General features: G+C 42.1%; 2 protein-coding genes across 11 annotated transcripts in view; both read left to right on the top strand.

The window, feature by feature from the left end:
- The first annotated feature begins 893 nt into the window (after positions 1–893).
- On the top strand, positions 894–14,438 carry YIPF4 (Yip1 domain family member 4). The gene is made up of 6 exons (XM_031593307.2): positions 894–1,114; positions 4,019–4,172; positions 6,292–6,463; positions 8,651–8,728; positions 10,325–10,438; positions 12,631–14,438. The coding sequence occupies exons 1-6, from the start codon at positions 1,018–1,020 to the stop codon at positions 12,766–12,768; spliced, it is 753 nt and encodes a 250-aa protein (XP_031449167.1). The 5' UTR covers positions 894–1,017; the 3' UTR covers positions 12,769–14,438.
- A 1,539-nt stretch (positions 14,439–15,977) lies between these two features.
- Positions 15,978–20,390, top strand: part of BIRC6 (baculoviral IAP repeat containing 6) — a 177,033-nt gene continuing 172,620 nt past the window's right edge. For all 10 annotated transcript variants that reach the window (XM_090135247.1, XM_090135246.1, XM_090135244.1 and 7 more), the window contains exon 1: positions 15,978–16,423. In XM_090135247.1, coding sequence (XP_089991373.1) covers positions 16,174–16,423 — 250 coding nt within the window. In that variant the 5' untranslated portion in view covers positions 15,978–16,173. The remainder of the gene's footprint in view (positions 16,424–20,390) is intronic.

The following is a 20,390-nucleotide window of genomic DNA, read 5'->3' as shown; positions in this document are numbered from 1 at the left end:
GGATGCGCCGTTCCTGGAGGTGTTCCAGGCTAGATTGGATGGGGCCCTGGGCAGCCTGGTCTAGCATTAAATGGGGAGGTTGGTGGCCCTGCATGTGGCAGGGGGGTTGGAGAGTCATGATCCTTGAGGTCCCTTCCAACCCTGGCCGTTCTGTGATTCTGAGTTCAAAACAAACCAAACTGGTTATCTTTGTGTATGGAAAAAAAAGAAGAAGAAAAACAAAAAAGAAGTTCCCCATCACGTTCTTTCTGTAAAAATCAGTTTGGCTTTTACTTGTTCCGAGTTATTTGTGAAGGAATTTGCAGTGATGTCCTGCAATGGAATATATATGGGAAACAAAGTTCCTTCTCCAAGTTACACTGCTAGTGCATTTATTCCTCCTATAATTTTTCAATGTATAACACAACCATATTTATGGGGAGGTTCAGGCACGGCGTTATGAGAAACTTCTCAAGCGTGAGAGCGACCAAACACTGACACAGGCTTCCCAGCGAGGCGGTCGATGCTCCGTGTCCGTCCGTGAGGCATCCGGGTAACGCCCTCCTTAATGAGCTTTAACTTTTGTTTGACCGCTAACGCCACCAACCAGAGCAACTTTCCGCTTGAGGCCCCGCGTTCACCGCCCGGTACGGCGCTGACGCGTAGCTTCCATGCCGCGCAGCGCCCCACGCCGCTTACGCACACAACGGCCCCGACGGCGCCGCGCGTCTGACGGCCGAGGAGGCGGCGACCGCCGTAGGCCGAACGCCGACCCGGCCCGGTGGGCGTTAGCTCCGCGCCCCGACCAATCGGCGGCCGCGCTGCGCCGGAGCCGCACCGCCCACTCGTTGGGGCGGGCCGTGCGGCAGCCAATCGCCGCCGAGCGGCGGGCGGTGCGAGGCGCTCGGTGCCGCCCCGTGAGGCGGCGGCGCCGTGGCCCTTGGGCGCCGCTCAGCGCCGCGGCCGCCGCCCGGAGGCCCCAGACAGGTTCAGGCCTCGCCGCTCGCCCCGGCCCGCAGCCCCGCGGAGGGCGGGGAGATGCAGCCCCCGGGCCCTCAGCAGCAGCCGCCGCCGCCTCCGCTCTTCGCGCCCAACAACGGGGACTTCACTTTCGTCTCCTCGGCCGACGCCGAAGGTGAGCGCGGGGCCGCTCCCGCTGAGCGAGGGCCTCGGCCCGGCCCGAGGACGGCGGGCGGCTCCCGCGTCCGCGGCGGAGGTGTCGGCCTTCTCCCCGGTTCGCCGGCAGGGCGCCGGGCGCCGAGGCGGCGCCGTGGCGGTGTGTGCGTGGCAGGGCCGGCGGGCTGCTCGGTGCCCTGACGTAACCGCGGCGCCCTCCGTCCGCGGCGCCCTCCCGCCCCCGACGCTGGCGGCTCGCTGTCCGTGAAGCCGCGCTGCCTGCTGGCGCCCGGCGTAGCCGTGCGCGGGGCTGTTTCGTACAGTGACGAGGGGTTAAGCGGGGACTGTGCGTAGGTGAGGGGTTGAGGTGCGGCCTACCTGCCGTGCGGGCTGCGTACCTGTCGTGTAGCTGCGTGCCGTGAGGGCTTACGTCTCGGCGCTGCGAAAAGAAACGTGGAAGAGTCAGCGTTGTGCTACCTTATTTTGATGGGGAACGACCGTTGGGACTGTAGCCATTTAAATAACCAGCTTTCTGCTCCATCTGCGTAGTTACCAGTAGTTGTGGATCGGGTTGGGAACGGTGTACGTCCTGGCTCTGGAAATGAAGAATGGAAGTGAAATGCCACTACAGAACGCTCTGTACAGAATGCTCTGTTCTTTGGTGAGCTTGTCAGTTCTTCTGACAGGGAATGCTAATCGACAGGTGCAATCCATGTTGCTTTATTTTCATTTTTTTCCCCTCTTCCATCTTGGCTTCCAGAAGAAGACTCTCTGGATTCTCCCTGGAAGTATTTGTTGAGAGCTACATTAGTGCTCTGCTGGACCTGAGCCATAGTAAGCACCCGTCCTGTAGGATATGTTGAACAGGGTTTGGCTCTGAGTTCTCTGTGGGTGCAAGCAAGGTGTGATCTTATCCCTGTTTGAGTGTAGCCCTATGAAGTCTGCAGTGTTCTGCCTGTGACAGTGGTGGTGAAAACATCCTGATTCTCAATAGCAAACACCAGAAACATGAATTCCTGTCAGGTTCTTCAGTGCTTGGTTGGCTTGCTATTAACTTTTTTGCCATTACAAAGCAGACAAAAGAAGAGGCAATAGCATATTTTTTTCCTTGGTTTCTTCAGCTTTGTCCCACCTGAGATATCATCTTCCAAAACAGACTTAAGGTCATGTTAATAGGTTTCATGATCTATAATGTGATTGTAGGTATTTTTGTAATTGTCTTCCACTAAAAGGAGCATTGGTAAATAAGACTCATGTAGAAGATTTCTATCCTCAAGATGGGTTGTCACCAATCACTGAGAACAGAGAAATCAAATCAATGGCTGATTGGTTGTTAGTTTCTTGTTTTGACAGGCACAGTTGTGCGCAAAGTATAGCAAGGACCCTCCTTGCAAAGCAGTGCTGCATTATAGGACAATCTGGTAACTTAAAATGACAGAAGGGTCCTGCTGATAATAGAAGACTTGTGAGCCTTTCTCTACCTTGAAGTTCAGGCTTTAAGAATCAATCTTTCCCCCTCCCTTCTCCTCTGAAGACAGCTTTCCTTGCATCTGATGGGAATGATGTTAATGTGCTTATGGGTACAGGAGCAAAGAGAAGTTCCTTCTTTAAGTTACTGTGATCTTCATAAGGATCCTGTGAGGATGGTGTTCTCGGAATCAAAGCAGTGGATGGTTAGCTATCACAATTATGAAATGATTAAAAAGCAGTAATGGAGAAGCTTAAATTTAAGCTGGAGTGGCCTAACAAGCTGATTTAGGACAGAGAATTCTGTTAAATTAATTGTGATACTGAGCGTAGAGTAAGCGATTCAGTAAATGCTGGCTGAACACTGTAGGACGTCCTGTCATTGTAAGAATCTAAATTCTCCAAACTAATCCACAAATGTGACCTGGCTTCTGTGTCAGGATGTGTTGCAGAAACATTTCAGAAGCACTCGCTGAAGCTGTGTGTTCAGGGAAATTCATACATGCGTTTGTGTGTACAAGTACACAACGATACAACTGCAAAACAAGGTTTTCTTTGGTGAAGCAAGATGATGTTGGATGGGAGGGGAGTTTTTGCCTCTCAAAACATTTATTACAAGGTTCATGCAAAGAACTGACTTGTTGCTGTGTTGTGTTTTTATGCAAAAAAGTAAATTCCCAAATTCTTAGAATGTGTGCTCTCGTCATACCTTTCTGGTTTTTTATTACTTCAAGCTGTTTAGTGTATAGTACTTACTATTTTGTCTTTTTCCTTGGTATATAACTGACAATGAAGTCAATAAAATTAATATTGGTGACTTTGACTCAGCTAAAACATGTAACAGTTGCTTATGTTTGTGTTTAGTACTGTGGTAGAGCAAGATGACAGCATGTTAAAGAGCATTCCTTGCAACTCTCATTATTGAACAGAACCTGGGGAGCTCTAGCAGTATTCTTTTTCCTAACGTTTTCCACTGTATTAAAAGCAGGTTACAAGTGAGAAAAGCTACAAATGTTTTCCTTCTGTGAGAAGTTGGATGTAAGCAGAGAATAGTTTGGGTGAAACAATGCCACTGTGCAGGAATGAGCTCTAAAAGAGAGAGAGTGGTCAGCAGAAAATGATAAATAATCCACAGTTTACGGTATGATGAGATTTTCATTAGTTTAATTCCTTTATGCTTCTGAATTATTAATGATAAAGCAGGAATTGCAGCATGCTCCGTTATCTAGAAGCTAGAACTTGCTAATTGGAGTCCTAAAACAACTTTGTTACTGTTGCATAAAACCAGAAATACCCTTTCAGATTATGTAACTGTTGGTGTATGACTTTGAATATTTCGTGATGATGAGCTGCACATCTAGCTTTTGTACATATTTATTTATTTTGCAGTAATTTTGAGGTCAAATGTGTTTTGGCAAAATAAAAACATATCTTTTCCTCTCCTTTTTTCTCCAAGATCCTAGTGGGTCCATAACAGCTCCAGATGTTAAGCTAAATCTTGGAGGAGAATTCATCAAAGAATCATCTGCAACTACATTCCTGAGGCAGAGGGGGTATGGCTGGCTTCTGGAAGTGGAAGATGATGACCCAGAAGATAACAAGCCACTCCTGTATGTACTAATTGTTTGTGGATATCTCTTTGTTAGCTGTGTAGGGAAAACAAAGAGCTTGTAAGCCCTCAAACTGTCTCCTAGTTTTCTGCTGTGGCTAAAATTCTGATTGACAAATTGCTTGACTAATTAGTCTCTTTTGGTGCAGGACTGAAAATGCTGTTTTTCCTTAAAGAGGGTTTTTTGTTGTTGTTGTTGTTTGTTTCTTTAGCTATAAAAGAGACTTGTTATTCACCGTGGGAGCAGAAAGAAGGAGGAAATAAAATTTCATTACGTTATAAGTATAGAAATTTAATGGCTTTTGTATTCTTATCTGTTTATCTTGTCATGGTTTAAAAAACTACATTGTGTTCTGCAGCAGGGTTGCATGTAAGGTAGCAGAAACTTGATATTCTCTGATGCTACTTTATGAAGTTCTCTTAAGGGAGATTATTGTTGAAAGACAAAAATGTCTTTGAAACTGCCGATGTCTGCATCACTTGTTCTGTTCCCAGAAACATGATTGTCAGAAGAAAGCTGTATCTGGAGGTTATTACACTGAGGGGGGCTGCCTGGGTCTTAGACTGTGTTCTCCACCTAGGCAACATCATTCTTGTTGTCTCAAAGTTTTCCTGTGTTTAAAGATGATGATGCTTTTAAAAACGGAATGAGAAGGAAAGAACTCTGAAGAGCTGAAATAAGAGCGCTGAAAGAAAACAGATGCCTGGAGAGCTTAATAATGAAATTGTTATTTGAAAAGTACTTGAAATGTGCAGAAGTAGCACCTGTGTGACTGAGTCTGTTCTGTAAACCTGAAATTTTTAATTAAGAAATAGAATGGCGTACCGAGGTGACAACACATGAATTCCCTCTTCTGTTGTATGCCACAAAAAAAAACCAAGTTTGCGATTCAGAGACAGCTCTGTGTTCTAAGAAGCCTATTCTTGGAAGTGAGAACAAGCCAGGGATAATTTTGTAGCGAAGAGGACAAATATCATCTTCCTAACAGAGAAACTCAGTCTGATTTCATGTTGCAGCTTTTATGCAGTTCTGATTATGTGTGAAGTGTTCTAATCAGAATGCTTCTATAGATTTAAAGAATAGCAGACAGCAAAGATAAGTTCACTGATGCAGTGCTGTCACACAAGCATTTTGTTCAACAATTAGATTATTTCTTTCCCCTCACTGGACAGCTGTGCTTTTGGTACTTGTCTTCTGTTACAGCTATCATCGCCTCTTCAGTGAGGTAACTGTCAGCTTTGTGGGAAAGAGCTTTTTTTACTTGGAACACTATCAGAAACTTTAAGAAGTGACAAAGAAGTCCACAAAGGAAATATTTCTGTTATGCAACTGTCAGACTGGAATCTCTATATAATAAATAAACAAAGGAGAAATATAATACTGCTTTAAAATGGAGAAAAAATGGATGCTTTTTGGTTTACTCCTTTATTCAGGGTTGTGCTAAGGAACATTTTTTGTTATTTAGGCACAGGTTAGTAACAAAAATCATGACACAGCCTCACTAACAGCAATCCTGAAATGGACTTGAGAGAATCAATGAACAGTACTTCATTTTTGAAAGAGAAATCGTTGTGAATTGTATTTATTTCTTGCTTCTTCTTTATTTTCTATTGATCTGATGAGATATATTTTAGTTACATTCACTAATCCCATACCATTCAAAATATTTCTTTTAGAATTTGAAACAAAATTATTCCATAATAGGTGTTCTCATGGCAAACTTCAGCATAGAAATACGCAGACATCCTACTGCTGAGTACACGTCTTCGACTTCTGTTTCCAATTTTATGAATGTCACACGTTTCTGTATGCCAGAAAATAGATCTCCTGTCTTAATGGAGACTATTAAGATGTGCTGTGGATGTTTTCTATTCTCAGGCGTGTAATTGAATTTTGTAGAATAAAATACGTCCATGTCATACTGGTTACTGAATGTGTGATGAAGGTATGGCGTTGGTTTTCTGTGGACAAATTGTTCCATTGCTAGTCATGGCTACAGAAAGCCTTATGGTGACAAGAGACCTGCTCTGTAAACCTTCTCTTAGTCCATGAACTTAATTTTTAGGATCTGTTTCATTTCTGTGCTGTATAGTAATGCTCCCTTGCTTTACAATTTCAGGGAAGAACTTGACATCGATCTGAAGGATATTTACTACAAAATTCGATGTGTGTTGATGCCTATGCCATCTCTTGGGTTTAATAGGCAGGTAGTGAGAGACAATCCAGATTTCTGGGGTCCTCTGGCAGTTGTCCTCTTCTTCTCAATGATTTCATTATATGGACAATTTAAGGTAGGTACAAACCTTCTACTTAAGAAGAAATCGGAACTAAATTTGGGGACATTATTGCTAAGCAATTTGCATTCTTATGTAGGCAGAAAGTCTCTTCTTCACATATTAATGTAGGGCATTCTAAATATAGTTTTTTGACTTGCGATATAGAAAGATAGCAATAAGAAATTTATTAAATAACCTACAGAAAGGTTAATCTTTATTAAAATGTCAGGCTTTTTTATATAATAAAATGAAAGAAAGATGTGGTTTCTAGAGGAAATAGATCAATGCTAACACATTTATAGTCATTAGTGAATCTTTCCATTTTAGTTGTAACCTTTTGTTAACTTGCATTCTATTACTAAAAGCGATACCAAAGAACATTTGTGTAGATGGCATGAATTCTAATTTCCCAGCAGGTTAAGCTATTTGTTTAATCTGTGATATATTACAATGGTTTTCTGGTATGTTTAGTCTTCATTAGTGCACATTACTCTTTTGTCCTCTATGCTCAGTTACAATAACTTTCCTCTGGTTAATAGAATTTGCCTATAATTCTTTTTGAATTCAAGACTGAATAGTTATTTGAAGGTACTGTGCAGATTTACTTGGCTTCTCTAAACACAGTTAAGCTCACATTCAAATTGAAATAGAGAAATCTATCATTTACAGTCACAATTTGAGTGTGAGCCTAGTTGATGTTTTTCTAGTAATGCATCCCCCTATGGAAATATTTGACTATGTGTGTAGTTACAGATTTTTTAATTACAGCGTAGAATAGCAGTAAGGCATATATGTAAAGTAGCAGAGTATGTGCTAGGATTTTTGTGAAAGGTAAGAGAGGGTCTCTGTGGCCTCTGACTTCCATTTGGTATACCAAACAGTGATGAAGATTTCACTCTGTCATGTTTCTGTGAGACTTGAAGTGAGTAGACCAAAACACTGTAGGATTCAGATCTTCTGGGTGCACCACTTAGCTGTTTTCTAGACAAAGCAGGGACCATCCCTCAATCCCATGATGAATCAGTTTGCTGCTGTTGTTTGTGTATCTACTGCGTGTGAACAATGAGCCTAATGTTCATTAGGAACATGGATTTACCATATAGATGTAAGAGTGGGTTTTTTGTGTGAGAAAGGAAAGCTGGTAGCTAGCAACAGAATGGATGACAGCAGCTAGGCTAGATGAACTAGGTGGCCTGTAAGCTGGAGAGAGATCAGCATTGCTGCTTTAAGACTTTGATCTGTTCTTTTAGACAGTGGAGGAAAGCAGGAAGTAAAAGGAGGACATGTTATTTTCACAAATAATGTTGTATCTATCTAATTTCTTTTCAAGTTATATGATTTGTATCAGTTAAAAAAATAAATACCTTCATCCTCTTTTTGATTCTTCTGTAAATCTGGAACTTATGTGAAAAAAGGAGTTGAGTACTAACGTTCATTTTTAAATGCTGCCATGGTACAGTTGAACATACAAAGAGTGGACTGAAATTATTATTTCCATCTAAGCAAATATTTCAAAAGGGTGAGCTTTGCTTGTAATCCACCCAGTGGCTGAACCCCAGAAAAACCTAAGATACTTTGAAGGTTCTGTTAAGCTGAAGAATGTTTTTAAGACTTCTGAAACAATGAAAGAAGGAGGAAAATACAGTGTTTTTTTTTTTCCAGGACTCCAAATCTGTTTCTTAAATTTTAATCATAATGTTTTATCAAGAATTAAAGTCTTGTGTCTTCTGAGTATTCCTGGTCTGATAAAAGAATTAAGTTGTGTCTTTATAGATGAAGGAAGGAGAATCTCAACTCTTCGTACTGGTTAGGCCGACTTATGGAAAAAAAAAGACCAAAACCTAACCAACCAAACAAAAAAAGCTGAGCCAATTTTTTTGAATAAGTGAAGATGTTTAAGTAGACTGATCATAGCTTTACTTTTAGCTAACCTCTTCCTACTCTGCTGCAATAGCATAGTACTTACAAAACACTGTTTAAGCATTCCTTCTTCATCGAACTTACCATTACTGTGATTTTGTAAATGTAACATCTGAATTTTATTTTCAAGCTCCGTTGTGGTACTGAATAAAACTATTCTTGCTGCAATTCAGAACTTAATTTTGTGTAATAAAACTCTTGAGTGCAATGAGGCGATTTATGATTTGTCATTCCTTACAGTGAAAAAGAGTAATGTCAATTAATTGTTCTTTCCATTTTAAGGTTGTTTCTTGGATTATAACTATCTGGATATTTGGATCCTTGACAATTTTTTTACTGGCCAGGGTTCTTGGAGGAGAAGTAAGTACCTCTAATATATGAAAAGTTGGTAGGAGGAGGTAATTTCAAGTTCTCTTGGCTATGTTTTTCAGTAGCGGCTGGCTTTTCTTAGCACTTGACTTTTGACGTTGTAGCCACCTAAGAATGAGTGAAATTGAAAACTTTACTGCATAGATTTCAGTTGCTTGATCACCAAAGTAAAAGCTAAAGTATAGAAGTGGGCAGCTGCTCTTGCTGTGCATTGCATGGAGTGCTGGATGTGTTAAACTATCTGCAAATTCTTACCGCACATCTCAGAGCTTGTTGTGTGTGCTTCTGATCCAGAGCTGAAATCCTTTCTTGAGGTCAGTTTTTTTGAAATGCTTTCCATTTTTTCAGGCACTGAGCTAAATGGAGCCATTTATCTCACTTTTCTGAAACTGGGCTGGCAGCAGTTGCATAGCAGCCTTTTGTACAGAGCACCTACTGGTGTTTGTTTTCATCCTTGGCCTGATGGAGTTCAAACCCATTAAGGGATGAAAGTCAGTGTATGTACAGCTTCAGCTGCAAAGCCAATTGAAGTTCTGGCCTACATCCCTCCCTCCAGCCACTTGCATCAGCAGGGTTGGCATAGCTGTTAAAGCTGTGTTTAAAAACTGAGTCACTGAGTGATTCAGGTGTAAACAGAGTATCATGGCTTACAGCAAAGCCCACAAACAGCTACTGTGGAACAGTCACGAGGATAGAAACTTCTGAAAATGGATTTGCAGTTTAAAATGCATTCATCGTCTTATTATTATCACTGATAAGTAATTTTTATATTTTTACTATGCATTTTCTGTTAATGATAAACTAGTTTTGCAGACTTCCTACATTATTTAAGTTTAGTGTGGTTTGGTGGTGGTTGTTTTATTTTTTCTTTTTAGGTTTTCCTTTTAATCATAATTGCTAGAGGCTTTTTGTCTGAAAAGTACTTGGAAAGAAAAGTTCTTATGAATGTGATTGTTTGATATTGTAGCATACCAGCATAATCCAGATGCCTTTAAGTCTGCAGGTTTTGTAGCTCAAAATGTAAAATTATCAGAATGTATTAACTGGTGAGAAAGGGGAGGGGAATTACTATAGCTCTTCAGAGTTGATTGTTGAGGACTTACTGCCACAAGAGGTTGCTTAAAGATAGTTGCTTGTCTTGCTGCTATTTTTCCTAAGTTAAATCCAGCAAGTCTAACTGAGCCAAGGGACGTTTCCAACTGCAATAGGGAAAAATCAGATGTTTTAATACCATGAAGCTAATAGCAGCTGTGGAAGTACTTTGAACAAATCTGTTCAAGCTAGTCAGTGTATATCAGGTTCTAGATCTTGATCTAAATGCTTCCCTTAGAAGTGTTAAAATTGTCATCTGAAGTTGTTTTCATTTTGGTTTTTAAAAAAAGTTGTGTTTCTTAGAAAGATTAACTACAAAATTCTGGAGGATTGAATAGAAAAAAACAGTTTGCGTGCTAGCAATCTTCCTTTGGCTAAAAATTCATGAATTGTCAACGCATTTTTATGGTTACTCATACTGTGATAACTGGAAAAAATTTTTTGGTGAAAGTAATTTTGTACTAAAGTTTGTTTTTATGTGCTTGAAAATTCCAGGTTGCTTATGGCCAAGTTCTTGGTGTGATAGGATATTCCTTGCTTCCCCTCATTGTCATAGCACCTGTACTTTTGGTGGTTGGATCATTTGAAGTGGTTTCTACCTTAATAAAAGTAAGTTCAATAACATGTATTGAGAATTGTTTACTGTTATTGAGTCACTTTCCTAACACTTGAAGTATTAATCCATACAGGACAACACCTGTTAAAATACTCAGAAATAGAACCTGAACTCTGTGGTTCTTTTGGTTATGGCTGCTAAGCAAATTTTGTTTTAAATGTTTATTTTGAGTATTTGGGAACATACAGTTCCCGAGGAAATATAAAACCACCTGTTTTATAAGCTTAGCTTCTGTTTAAGTATTTTGCCATGTTATATTAGTTGCATTAAAAATTAAATAGGACTATCATTTTTAAAGAAGGATGCATAATTAAAAATCAGAATGAAGTATCTGAAAATAAGCCGTTTTATCCCTTCCCCCATCATCAAGTTTTAGTTATTACTGTACAGAAGTAGAACTTGAGGCACAAAGCAAAAGTAATGTCCTTGATACTACCTGCTGTTGGACACCTTTGATGAAACTTGCATCATTTCGTGATAGATCCTAGAAGTGCATGATGTCCTTGAACACTTAATACAATTCTCATAGTTGGCTTCTGAAGTCATTGCTAAACTTCTGGCACTGACTGAGAAAACTTTCTGAGATCTTGCTCTGATGATTTGATTAATTTCTGTCCTATTGACTTGCTGGTTTGCAACATAATTGAAATACAACTGACTGTATGATAAACCAGAGCTCTGCTTGTGATTTGATAACTTGCAATTGCTATTAGGGGATACATTCAGAAAGCAAATTATTAACTTGGCAGTTAACTAATATGTAACTTAAAAATAAATACAAGTAGCTAATGAAACATCTGTTACCTGATTGCTAATAACCTTTCATTAACTTCAGGGCAAACCTATACAAGTTTCTTACCTTTGGATGATTAGTGTGAAAATGCAGGACAAGCTCCATGGGGTCAAAACTACCTACGCTGACAAGTACTACTTCCTATGGCTTAGGTGCTCTGGGGACACACATTCCTTAGTCTTAAAGCTGGGGAACTTAAGGAGTGAAACAGCATTAGTCAGTTGTCTTCCAGCTGCAGTCAGCAAAGTAAACTACTTCAGCACGTTGATTGGTTTGGGGTTTTTTTGCTGCAGTTTTCTTAATGTATCAGAGAATTTAGTCACAATCCTGAGATAGATATATAATTATTATATATATCTAATAATTATATTTTTAGATATATATTATTATTTCTTGTTCATCTCCACAGTCCCAGTTCAGGCAGTTCAATCACTGGTATGCAGCTGGGGTTGGTTTGTTTTTAGCGGTGGCAGTTGAACCAGTCACACCATCCATCAAGCATCTTGAACTTCTCTGACAGCACTGTGGGAAAAATTCTTTACTGGAATTCTGTTGTGTCTGCCCTTCACTGAACAGACCTTTGGTCTTGCTGCTTGCAGGAAATGAGTGCTTTTCCTTTGTTGTTAATATTCAAGTTGTTGCTTGAGGATAAAAGATGTCCCATTATTTTTTTTGCTGTAACCTTATTTACTTGAGACTTGTGTCAAATTCACTGACCTGAAGACTTTGAAAAATGAAGTTTTAGGTAACATAGTGAATATTTACACATAGTGATAATTTCTACCAGTCTTTTGAAATGGTTAGTTATTAACTGAGGAAGCAATCAAGTCTTTGATACAGATTCTATTTTGGGAAGCTTCTCATTGCACCTGAAGGAAGTAGGAACATAAAGTTTCAGTTACTTTAAGTTGGGGGCCCTAATTAAAGTAAAGCTTATGAGTCAGACAAATCTTGAAGTAAAAAAGGGCAATTTAACCCTCTGTTATATGTCATAGGAGGAAGTCAAGCATAGCAACTTTTTTCTTCAGAGAAAAAAATCAGTGTTTTTTGAGTTGAAGAAGCTTACAACCTGTATTATCCATGTGTCTTATGTTAGAGAGAACTGACTGTCAGTTAGCTGCTTGCCTCAGTAGAAATGTCTTAGTCTAAAGTAACACACCTCTGGTAAATACTTTTCTAGACTTAAATGATTATTCATAGCGTGTTATTTCATGTGTGGGGTCAGAAGTATTGCTTGTCAGGTTCGCTTTATTATTTTCTTTCTTCCACACAAAGTTGCACATTTCTAATTACCTTGAAAGTAGCTGTTGTTGGTTTGTTTGTTTGTTTTTTAATTTTGAGCAATTTTCTTATGGCATCAGCTATATGAAGACCGTTTGTTTTCTATTTCAGCTGTTTGGAGTCTTTTGGGCTGCGTACAGCGCTGCATCTTTACTAGTTGGAGAAGAATTCAAGACCAAGAAACCCCTTCTAATTTATCCCATCTTTTTATTATACATTTATTTCCTGTCCTTGTACACTGGGGTGTGATCTAGTGAAAGATGTGGCCAAAACCCATGTTTTCTTCACTTGCAGACTGATAACGCTTAAGATTAAGGAGGCTGGAAATAATACAAGTGACTGTTTTGTATCCAGTTGTCAAGATGTTTTAAGATTGAAGAGCATATTTGTGTATATTATTTAATGAAGTAATTGTAGCTATATAGATTTGTATCAAAGTTCTAGGTTTGTTTAAGACTCTTCAGATTTTAATGAACAAAATAAAAGACCTTGTGTTTTATAAAAAAAAAAAAAAAAGTGTAGCAAAACCAGAACTCTATACCTGTGCCAAAAGCACTAGGACCAGATTACTATATTAGAGGAGAAAAATAAGTTAATTGTAAAATCTCAAAGTGCAATTTTTTCTTTCAAGCTCAAACAGCTGGCTTTTTTTGGCACAGCAAATTCTGTAGATAATATATATATTTATTAAACAGTCCTTACTGTTCACAGAATAGCCTGTAAAATGAAGACATGAAGATACTACTTATAATTTAGTGCCTCAATTAGTTTCATTTGGCTCTTGAGTTTTTATAAATTCCAATTTGTTCCCAAAATATGTATATATTGTGTATTTTGTATCTATGGCTTGCGTGTAGCATACGTACTCCTTGGTTAAGGATGTATATTGGGTTTTCAAAATTTGAAAATACAAGTATTTGAGGTCTTCATTTACCATCTCTGACCAAAGGAGCAAGACACTTACTGTGTAACATAAAACATTAAATTGCTTCTTCAGAGACTCAAATTAATTTACTCCTGTTTTAAATTTAGAAAGAAACAGGTGAATACCTTCCTCAACTGTAGTGCTGGCTTAGTGTCAGAGGGGAAACAAAAATCCAATTTGTGTGCTCTTGAAACAATGTTTTATGATGACAAAATAATAATAAAAAAAAGCTTCCCTAAGTATATTTTATAACATCTTGCTCTATTATTTTTTTTATAGTAATGACATTTAACCTGCATATACTTTTTTCCCAAGGTTGATTCCTTACAAAAAGTAACAATATTTGTAAGGTCAGATTCTTTCCCCTTTACCCCCATTAAAAGAGCTAGAACTAGAGCCTCAGTAACAGTCTTGCTAATTTTGACTATCCAAGGATTATGTAAGAATGTGATGACATTAAATATTTCCTGTGTACTGTGTTGATTGCTTATGTAATAGTCCTAACGGTAACGTTTCTTCACAAGAAAACTCCACTGAAATTCACTTTGCATGGTACTTCGTCGTTTGCAACCTTCAGTAGTTAGCATTACCAAATAGATCTCAAGTATCTTTTATTATTTTTTAATCTTTGGCTGGGGGAAGCATTTCCCTAGCCTTTTTTTTTTTTCCTCCCCTCCACCCCAATGCAGGAAATAAAAATCACCCATGAAAGGGAATAGCAAGGGCTATCTTTGATCCGTAATGGATGTATTTCCTTGTGAGAAGTTTCTCAGCTTTTTCAATGGCATAACTTGCCAGTTTAGCAACTTATTTTTACCACTCATTGTTGATGCAAAATACAAATGTAAATTCCAATTCTGCTGTGACCCTTTAGCTTACTTGGACTACTTTTCTGGCTGATGCTTGCGTTGGTTTGAAACAAAACTATTGAAAGTTGATATTGGATATAAAAACTGTAATATTCTAGCTTGTAATACATTAAAGGACAAAACCTGGTGGAGTGACTGACTTGTCACCTAATTTTTGACTTCTGTGGAAGTTTTGGTGGAATTGCTGTAGTCAAAATAAACCTTATGCTGGCAGTTTAGTTCTTATCTGGAATCTTTTAAGAATACTCATTCCCCACTTAAAAAAAAAAAAAGTTAAAGTGATGCACCCTAGCTTTGTTTTGAATAATAATCTGGTCTTATCTCTTTCATGGCTGTGTTTCTTAATCAGGAGTATCAGGCTGTAAGACTGCAGACAAACACTGAGAGTTCACGTTTAATGCCACCGCAAACATGAGAGGTAAGGATGCACGTAGTTTACTGGGCTGTCAGAGGGCTTAAGGCTCACCTCCTCCTTGCACAGCTGTTCTGTAGGTGTTCATAATAGACCTGTGCATCTGAAATGACTATAAACATTGAGGATGCAATAACGTTCTATTTTGTCTTGAAATATCTTCATTTCCTCTGTATTAGCGTTCTGTGAAACAGATAGCTGCAACTTAAATGTTCCTCTTGGCAGATTGGGCACACGTAATATGCAATGTCAATATGCACAACAGTACATATTTTGTACGCAATTGCAGATTTGCACCTGTTACTCCGCATCTTTAGGGTCACCTTTTGCATAGGCTGTGCAAAAATATGTACAGACAGCTCAAATGGTTCTCATAGTTTGTAATAACTTTGCATTCAATAAACTTATTTTTAGATAAGGTATGTGTAAGTACAAGATGTATTTTATAAGAGTTTTTAATTAAGCTTGTTTACGTCATGTATATTTATTAAGGCACATCTCTATTCCTATCCCTGTCATCCATCCCAAGCTTTGTGACAATAAATAAATGCTGGGCATAATAACTACACAGCTTTTATTTGTCATGTATGGACGCCCGGTACCTACCAGCAACGCGGGCCTTCAAGATGGAGCACGTTACATCAAGGTGGAGATGCGCGATCGCCACGTGCTCTTTGCCGTGCGGACACCGAGCCGCACACCCACTGGGAAATTACGGGAAGCCGTCGGTCTGGCTCGGAGACACGCACGCTTTCCCGCTATTAACTTCTGCTACAATGCTTTGATAAAGACGCTCCCGCACAGGGGAGCGCCGTGGCTACGTCCCGCGGCTGCTGAGGGCAGCTGCAGCCTGAGGGCTGCAACGCCTTCGTAGCGCCGGCTCCGACGGACCGCTTCCAGGTGGGCCCCAGGGGCCGCCCGCCGCTACGGCAGCGCAAAACCTGTCATTTTTGAAGCCCGTTAACAGGGCGGCGTCCTCGTGCTGCAGGCGCCGGGCGGACCGCCCCGAGAGCTTCCGCGCCGTTCTCCCGGCTTTCACCCGGAGCGCTCAACGGCGCGGCGGTGAAGACACGGGACGAGCAGGCGGCACGAGGCGCGGCCGCCGCCCTGCCGCCGCCGTCGGGCAACGCGGCCCTGCGCGCGCGCGAGCGGCCCGGCAGCGCGCGCGGGAGGCTCGCGCCCTTCGGAGGCGGCGCGCGCGGCCCGGCTCCGCCCCTCGCTTCCCTTCCCGCCCGCCATTCTCTGTGACGGGCGGCCGCTCGTTCCCTCCTCCCGCTCTCGGGCCCGCGCTCGGTTCCGCATCCGGCGCGATTGCGTCACTTCCCTCTCACGCTGGCGCTCTCCCTTTCCCCCTCTCCCCGGACCCGGATGGTGACTGGCGGCGGCGGCCGGGCCTGTCACTGAGCGGCCCCGGGCCTCTTGTCCTGAGGGCGGCGGCGGCCGGCAACATGGCGGCGGCGGCCTCCTGCTCCGCGGCGGCGGCGCCCGCTGGGCCCGGACCGGGGCCGGCGTCGGCCGGGCCGGGCTCCTGCGAGTGGCTGCTGCTGCGGGACGGCTGCCTGCGCTGCGACGCCGACGGGCTGTGCAGCCTGTGCTACCACCCGGCGCTCAACGCCATCCTGGCCGTGACCGCGCGCGGCGCCATCAAAGTCATCGACGGCACCTCGGGGGCCACGCTGCAGGCCTCGGCCCTCAACGGTGAGCGCGGCCCCGCGGCGCGGAGAGGCGGCGGCCCCGCCGTGCCGTGTGCCATGGCGGCGGGAGGGGCGGCCTTCGGGCGGGGGTCGGCCGGCCCCGGGGCAGCGCCGAGGGGCGTTCCCGGCTCCTCCGCACCTCTCCGCCTTTGCGAGCCGGAGCCGTTCCTGCTCTCTCCGGCGGACGCGCTCGTGTGGGCAGCGCCGGGATGTCCGCGTTCCGTAACGCGGAGCGGCGTGGCCGCTGCGGGCTGAAGCGCGGATAGAAGAAGAAAGGGCCGCGTAGGGCGGCGTTTTGCCGCTTCGGTTTTTCAGGTGTCGGCGGCATAAATTGGAGCCTTTGAGCGCGTTGTGCTGGATGGGCGTAGTTCTCGTTGCCGTCGATGGGTGATACTGTCGCGTGTGTAAGTACTGAGCCTTCAGCCGGGTTCGTTAAGAAGGCTTTCTCAAGGGTGCGATTTGTCTTGCCGCTAGGAATTACTGAAGATTGAAGTCGTTCTGAAAGTTTTTTGCTAGTGCGTTTTGAATGTACGTTTGCATTGTTCTCCGGGCTGCTGAGTGTCACGGCTGTCTTTGTTGCTGGTAGTAACATCTTTGCTGCGATGGTCAGGCAGGTCCATCTTAGTGGCCTTTTCCAGCTTAAACTGTTTGGTGATCCTGTGGTAGAGAGACACAGTTACACGCTGGCTCAGGCTGGCAACACCTCGGTAACTACAAAGGAAACTACAGTGTTCTCTGTTGCCCAATGATGTTTTTTACTCTACTTACAAACTAGGTCTGTAGGAGAAGTTCCATGTGCAACTCAGGCTTTTCCCCCCCCCTAGTTCGTGCATTTGTTCTTAGGCTGTGGTACTTGTCAGAATACTGCAGGGTGGTTTTTTTTGTGTTGTGAGAGCAGACCTTGGAATAGAAATTTGTACTCTCACTTGTTGTGTGCTTTGCACTTTGTTTCTCCTTACGGTTGTAGAGTTAAGTGTTGTGAAGTGCATCCTGCTTTGCTGAGTGGTGTGAGTGAAGGATTGATGGTTGTCACCTGCATGTAGCCTAGCGATGTCAGCAATTGTATGGATGTGACACAGTCTGAGTAATATATGTGCTTTTACCTTGAAAACCAGCGACTGTATGATATTGCCATGCTAAAGAGAACAAAATAAAAAAACATCATTTCTTTTCACGATTCGAAGTTAGGTGCATTATAAACTCATAAGTGGTTGGAGAAAAAATAATTTCTGTGGGATACAGAAACTGTCAGCTGCCTTTGTTGTACCTTGCTTGTATTGAAAGCGAGAATCTTGTGTGGTGTTCCCCACTTTGTTCAGAATTCAAATCACTGCTTCTAAAATACCCTTTCTTCTACCTTACTTGTTCCTCAAGTGCTTCTACATTAATAACTTCCATTTCTTTTCTTCAAACTGTTACCACAATTTGAGGATTGCTTCTGAGTTGTGGGGGGAGTAGGCATAAATGGCAGACTTGATTTGTAATTGGTTGCCTGTGTAGGAAATGTTTAATGTCCACGAGCAGAAGTGAACTCTAAATCACGAAAGTCTGAGGTTTGGGTTTGTGTGGGTTTTTTTTTTTTTTTCATTTTTCTATGATAAAATTCTTGCAGGGGATTTGATTTGGTATTCAAAACGCTAATGGCAATTTTCCCCTACATAGTAACTATTTAAAAATAACTTACTGCTCTGCTTATGTTACATACATTCAGCCATGCGTGCTTCCGGTAGTGTCAGTCTTCTCTGTGACAGGCGGAATGACTGCAAAAGATGGATTCTGCTCCTCCTCATGCCAAACAACAGAGCTGCTTGCAATGTGACCAAATATTGTCTGCTCCCAGATGGCTGATGGTTCTGTTTAAATTTATAACCTGCACTACTTTGAAGAAAATACAAGTGAACATCATTACAGATTGAGACTGCTGTCAGAAATGGGGTACATCTCAGCAGTTGGTGGCTGTTGAGGCTGCTGTTGACTGTGCTGATTGTTGTTCTCAGCCATTCTTTGGAACGAGGAGAAAAAGAGAATTCAGCTGTTCTCTGATGTCTGCTTACTCTGTGCGGACAGCCTCTTCGAGTGTCAGATGTTGGTAGCTGGACACGCAGACCTGCAGGCCGGCTCTGTCCCTGTGTGCTCTCCTGACAAGTCAAAGTATATTGTTGCTACGGGGACTTCTGGTGCCACACCTAAAAATAGTCTCTAGGAATTAAAACTGCTTCTCTTGAGAGGCTGATGTCCTCCTTGATGACTGGGCTGCAGGCCTTTTGCCCTGCCAAGAGGTTTGCGTTGGACAGCAATGCTTTTGCATTTTGCTTGTTATCTATGGGGATAAAAAAACAAACGAACAAAACCATGCCAGCCTTTCTCTCTAGAAAGCAGAGGAAGAAAAAGGATCCCCTAACAAGGGAAAGAAATAAAAATACAATAAAATGAAATATCACCAAACTCTGGTATTGCTTTCATCTGTGGTTCGCTGTGAGAAGATTTTAAGCTTTGAGCTCCTTCTTAGTGAAAAGATTGAAGCTGTGGAATACTAAAATCAGTAGAGCGGTGGAGCCTGCATTGATTACAATGTATATGCGGATCACTGTCATTGATGTATTAAAAGAACAAGACAAAAGATTCACAGCCAGAAGGCAGTTCAGTTATAGATCATGTCTTCATGCTTCCGGAGATTTGGATGCGGTCTCTGGCCTTTGTGTTCAGTTTCTGATGTCAACATAATTGGTCTGATTTATCTGATGATCTGGGGATTGTTCTTCTGAGCCCAAGTTGCAGGAATTCCATGAGGAATACTTAGGCTTTTCACTCCCATCCCGTGCTTCTTTGGGATGCAACACTGGATTTTCTAAGATTTGCCTTCTGAATGTGTGCAATCATTTTCTACTGTTTAAGTCTGTTCCCTGTGTGGGCACTGTGGGTGTATTCAAGACAGCCAGGAATCGGTTGCAACAGCTCAGAGTGTGATAATGAAAAAGAGTGTCGTTGGCAAGGGGAAAATGAAGTGAGCATTTAGTGTGAATCTTTGTCTTACCTGGTAGGGATTGTTCTTTCTATTCTCTTAAGTGAACACGGTCACTTCACAGAGACATGCAGGCAAATGCAAGAACGGTTCTTGTGATTGCTGGCAGTTGTGCATTTCTGTGTGCTTGTTAGTAGTGGTCACTTGGCACTAGTAGGAGTCTGGCACACAAGTCTGTCGAGTACTGTATTCCTGCTTAGGCATTTCAGTACTTGTGTGCTTCCAGTTTCAAGCTGAATGGTGGTATCCAAAGAACATGAATGATTCAAATACCATTTTCCAGATGCATTGCTAAGAAAGAGCCTTTTCCTTTGTCTTACAGAAAAAAACTAAAAAGCCTTCCCCCAGGCAAAGTAAAATTCCACAATATCAGGTGACTCTCTTAGTGTTCGTATGATATTTGATTTGTCAGATCATTTTATTTACAAATGAAATAAGAAAACTGTGAACTGAGAGAGTGCTCCAAGGGAAGCTTGACTAGAAACACAGGAGGGAACCAGGATGTACTGTCTGAGGGACACTGACCATCTTAAATGTTTCTGTAGTTTTTTTCTAGTGGAAATTGACATAGCAATAATATCAGAGTCTCGTTTGCTAAAACTTAGAGTGTTTGCTTGCTAGAGTCTTCAGGATGACTATAGAGGCCCTAACAGTGCAGACCTCTGAATCCAAGTGCTTAATATAGGAAGTTATCTGTTCATTGTATGCATACACCAGTTCCTGCAAGGGAAACAGAGATTCTGAATTATCACCAGAAGCCCTCGTGTTCCTGTTCCTCCAGCAGAAGAATTTAGAAAGAAAGAGATCCCAGCCCAGGAGGGTCACCTGTGGCAGGAAGTTGTCCTCAGATACCTTTTCATTTTTATATTTTGCATTTCTGTGTGGTGCAAGAAGAAAAGATTCTTTTCTGCAGCTTGAAAGTCATGGATGGACTTTGCACTTTGTGTAA

Source organism: Phasianus colchicus, chromosome 2 (genome assembly GCF_987193195.1).
Source record: "Phasianus colchicus chromosome 2, bPhaCol1.hap1.1, whole genome shotgun sequence".
NCBI lineage: Eukaryota > Metazoa > Chordata > Aves > Galliformes > Phasianidae > Phasianus > Phasianus colchicus.
Note: the sequence above shows the minus strand (reverse complement) of the source record. Positions and strands in the feature narration are given on the sequence as shown.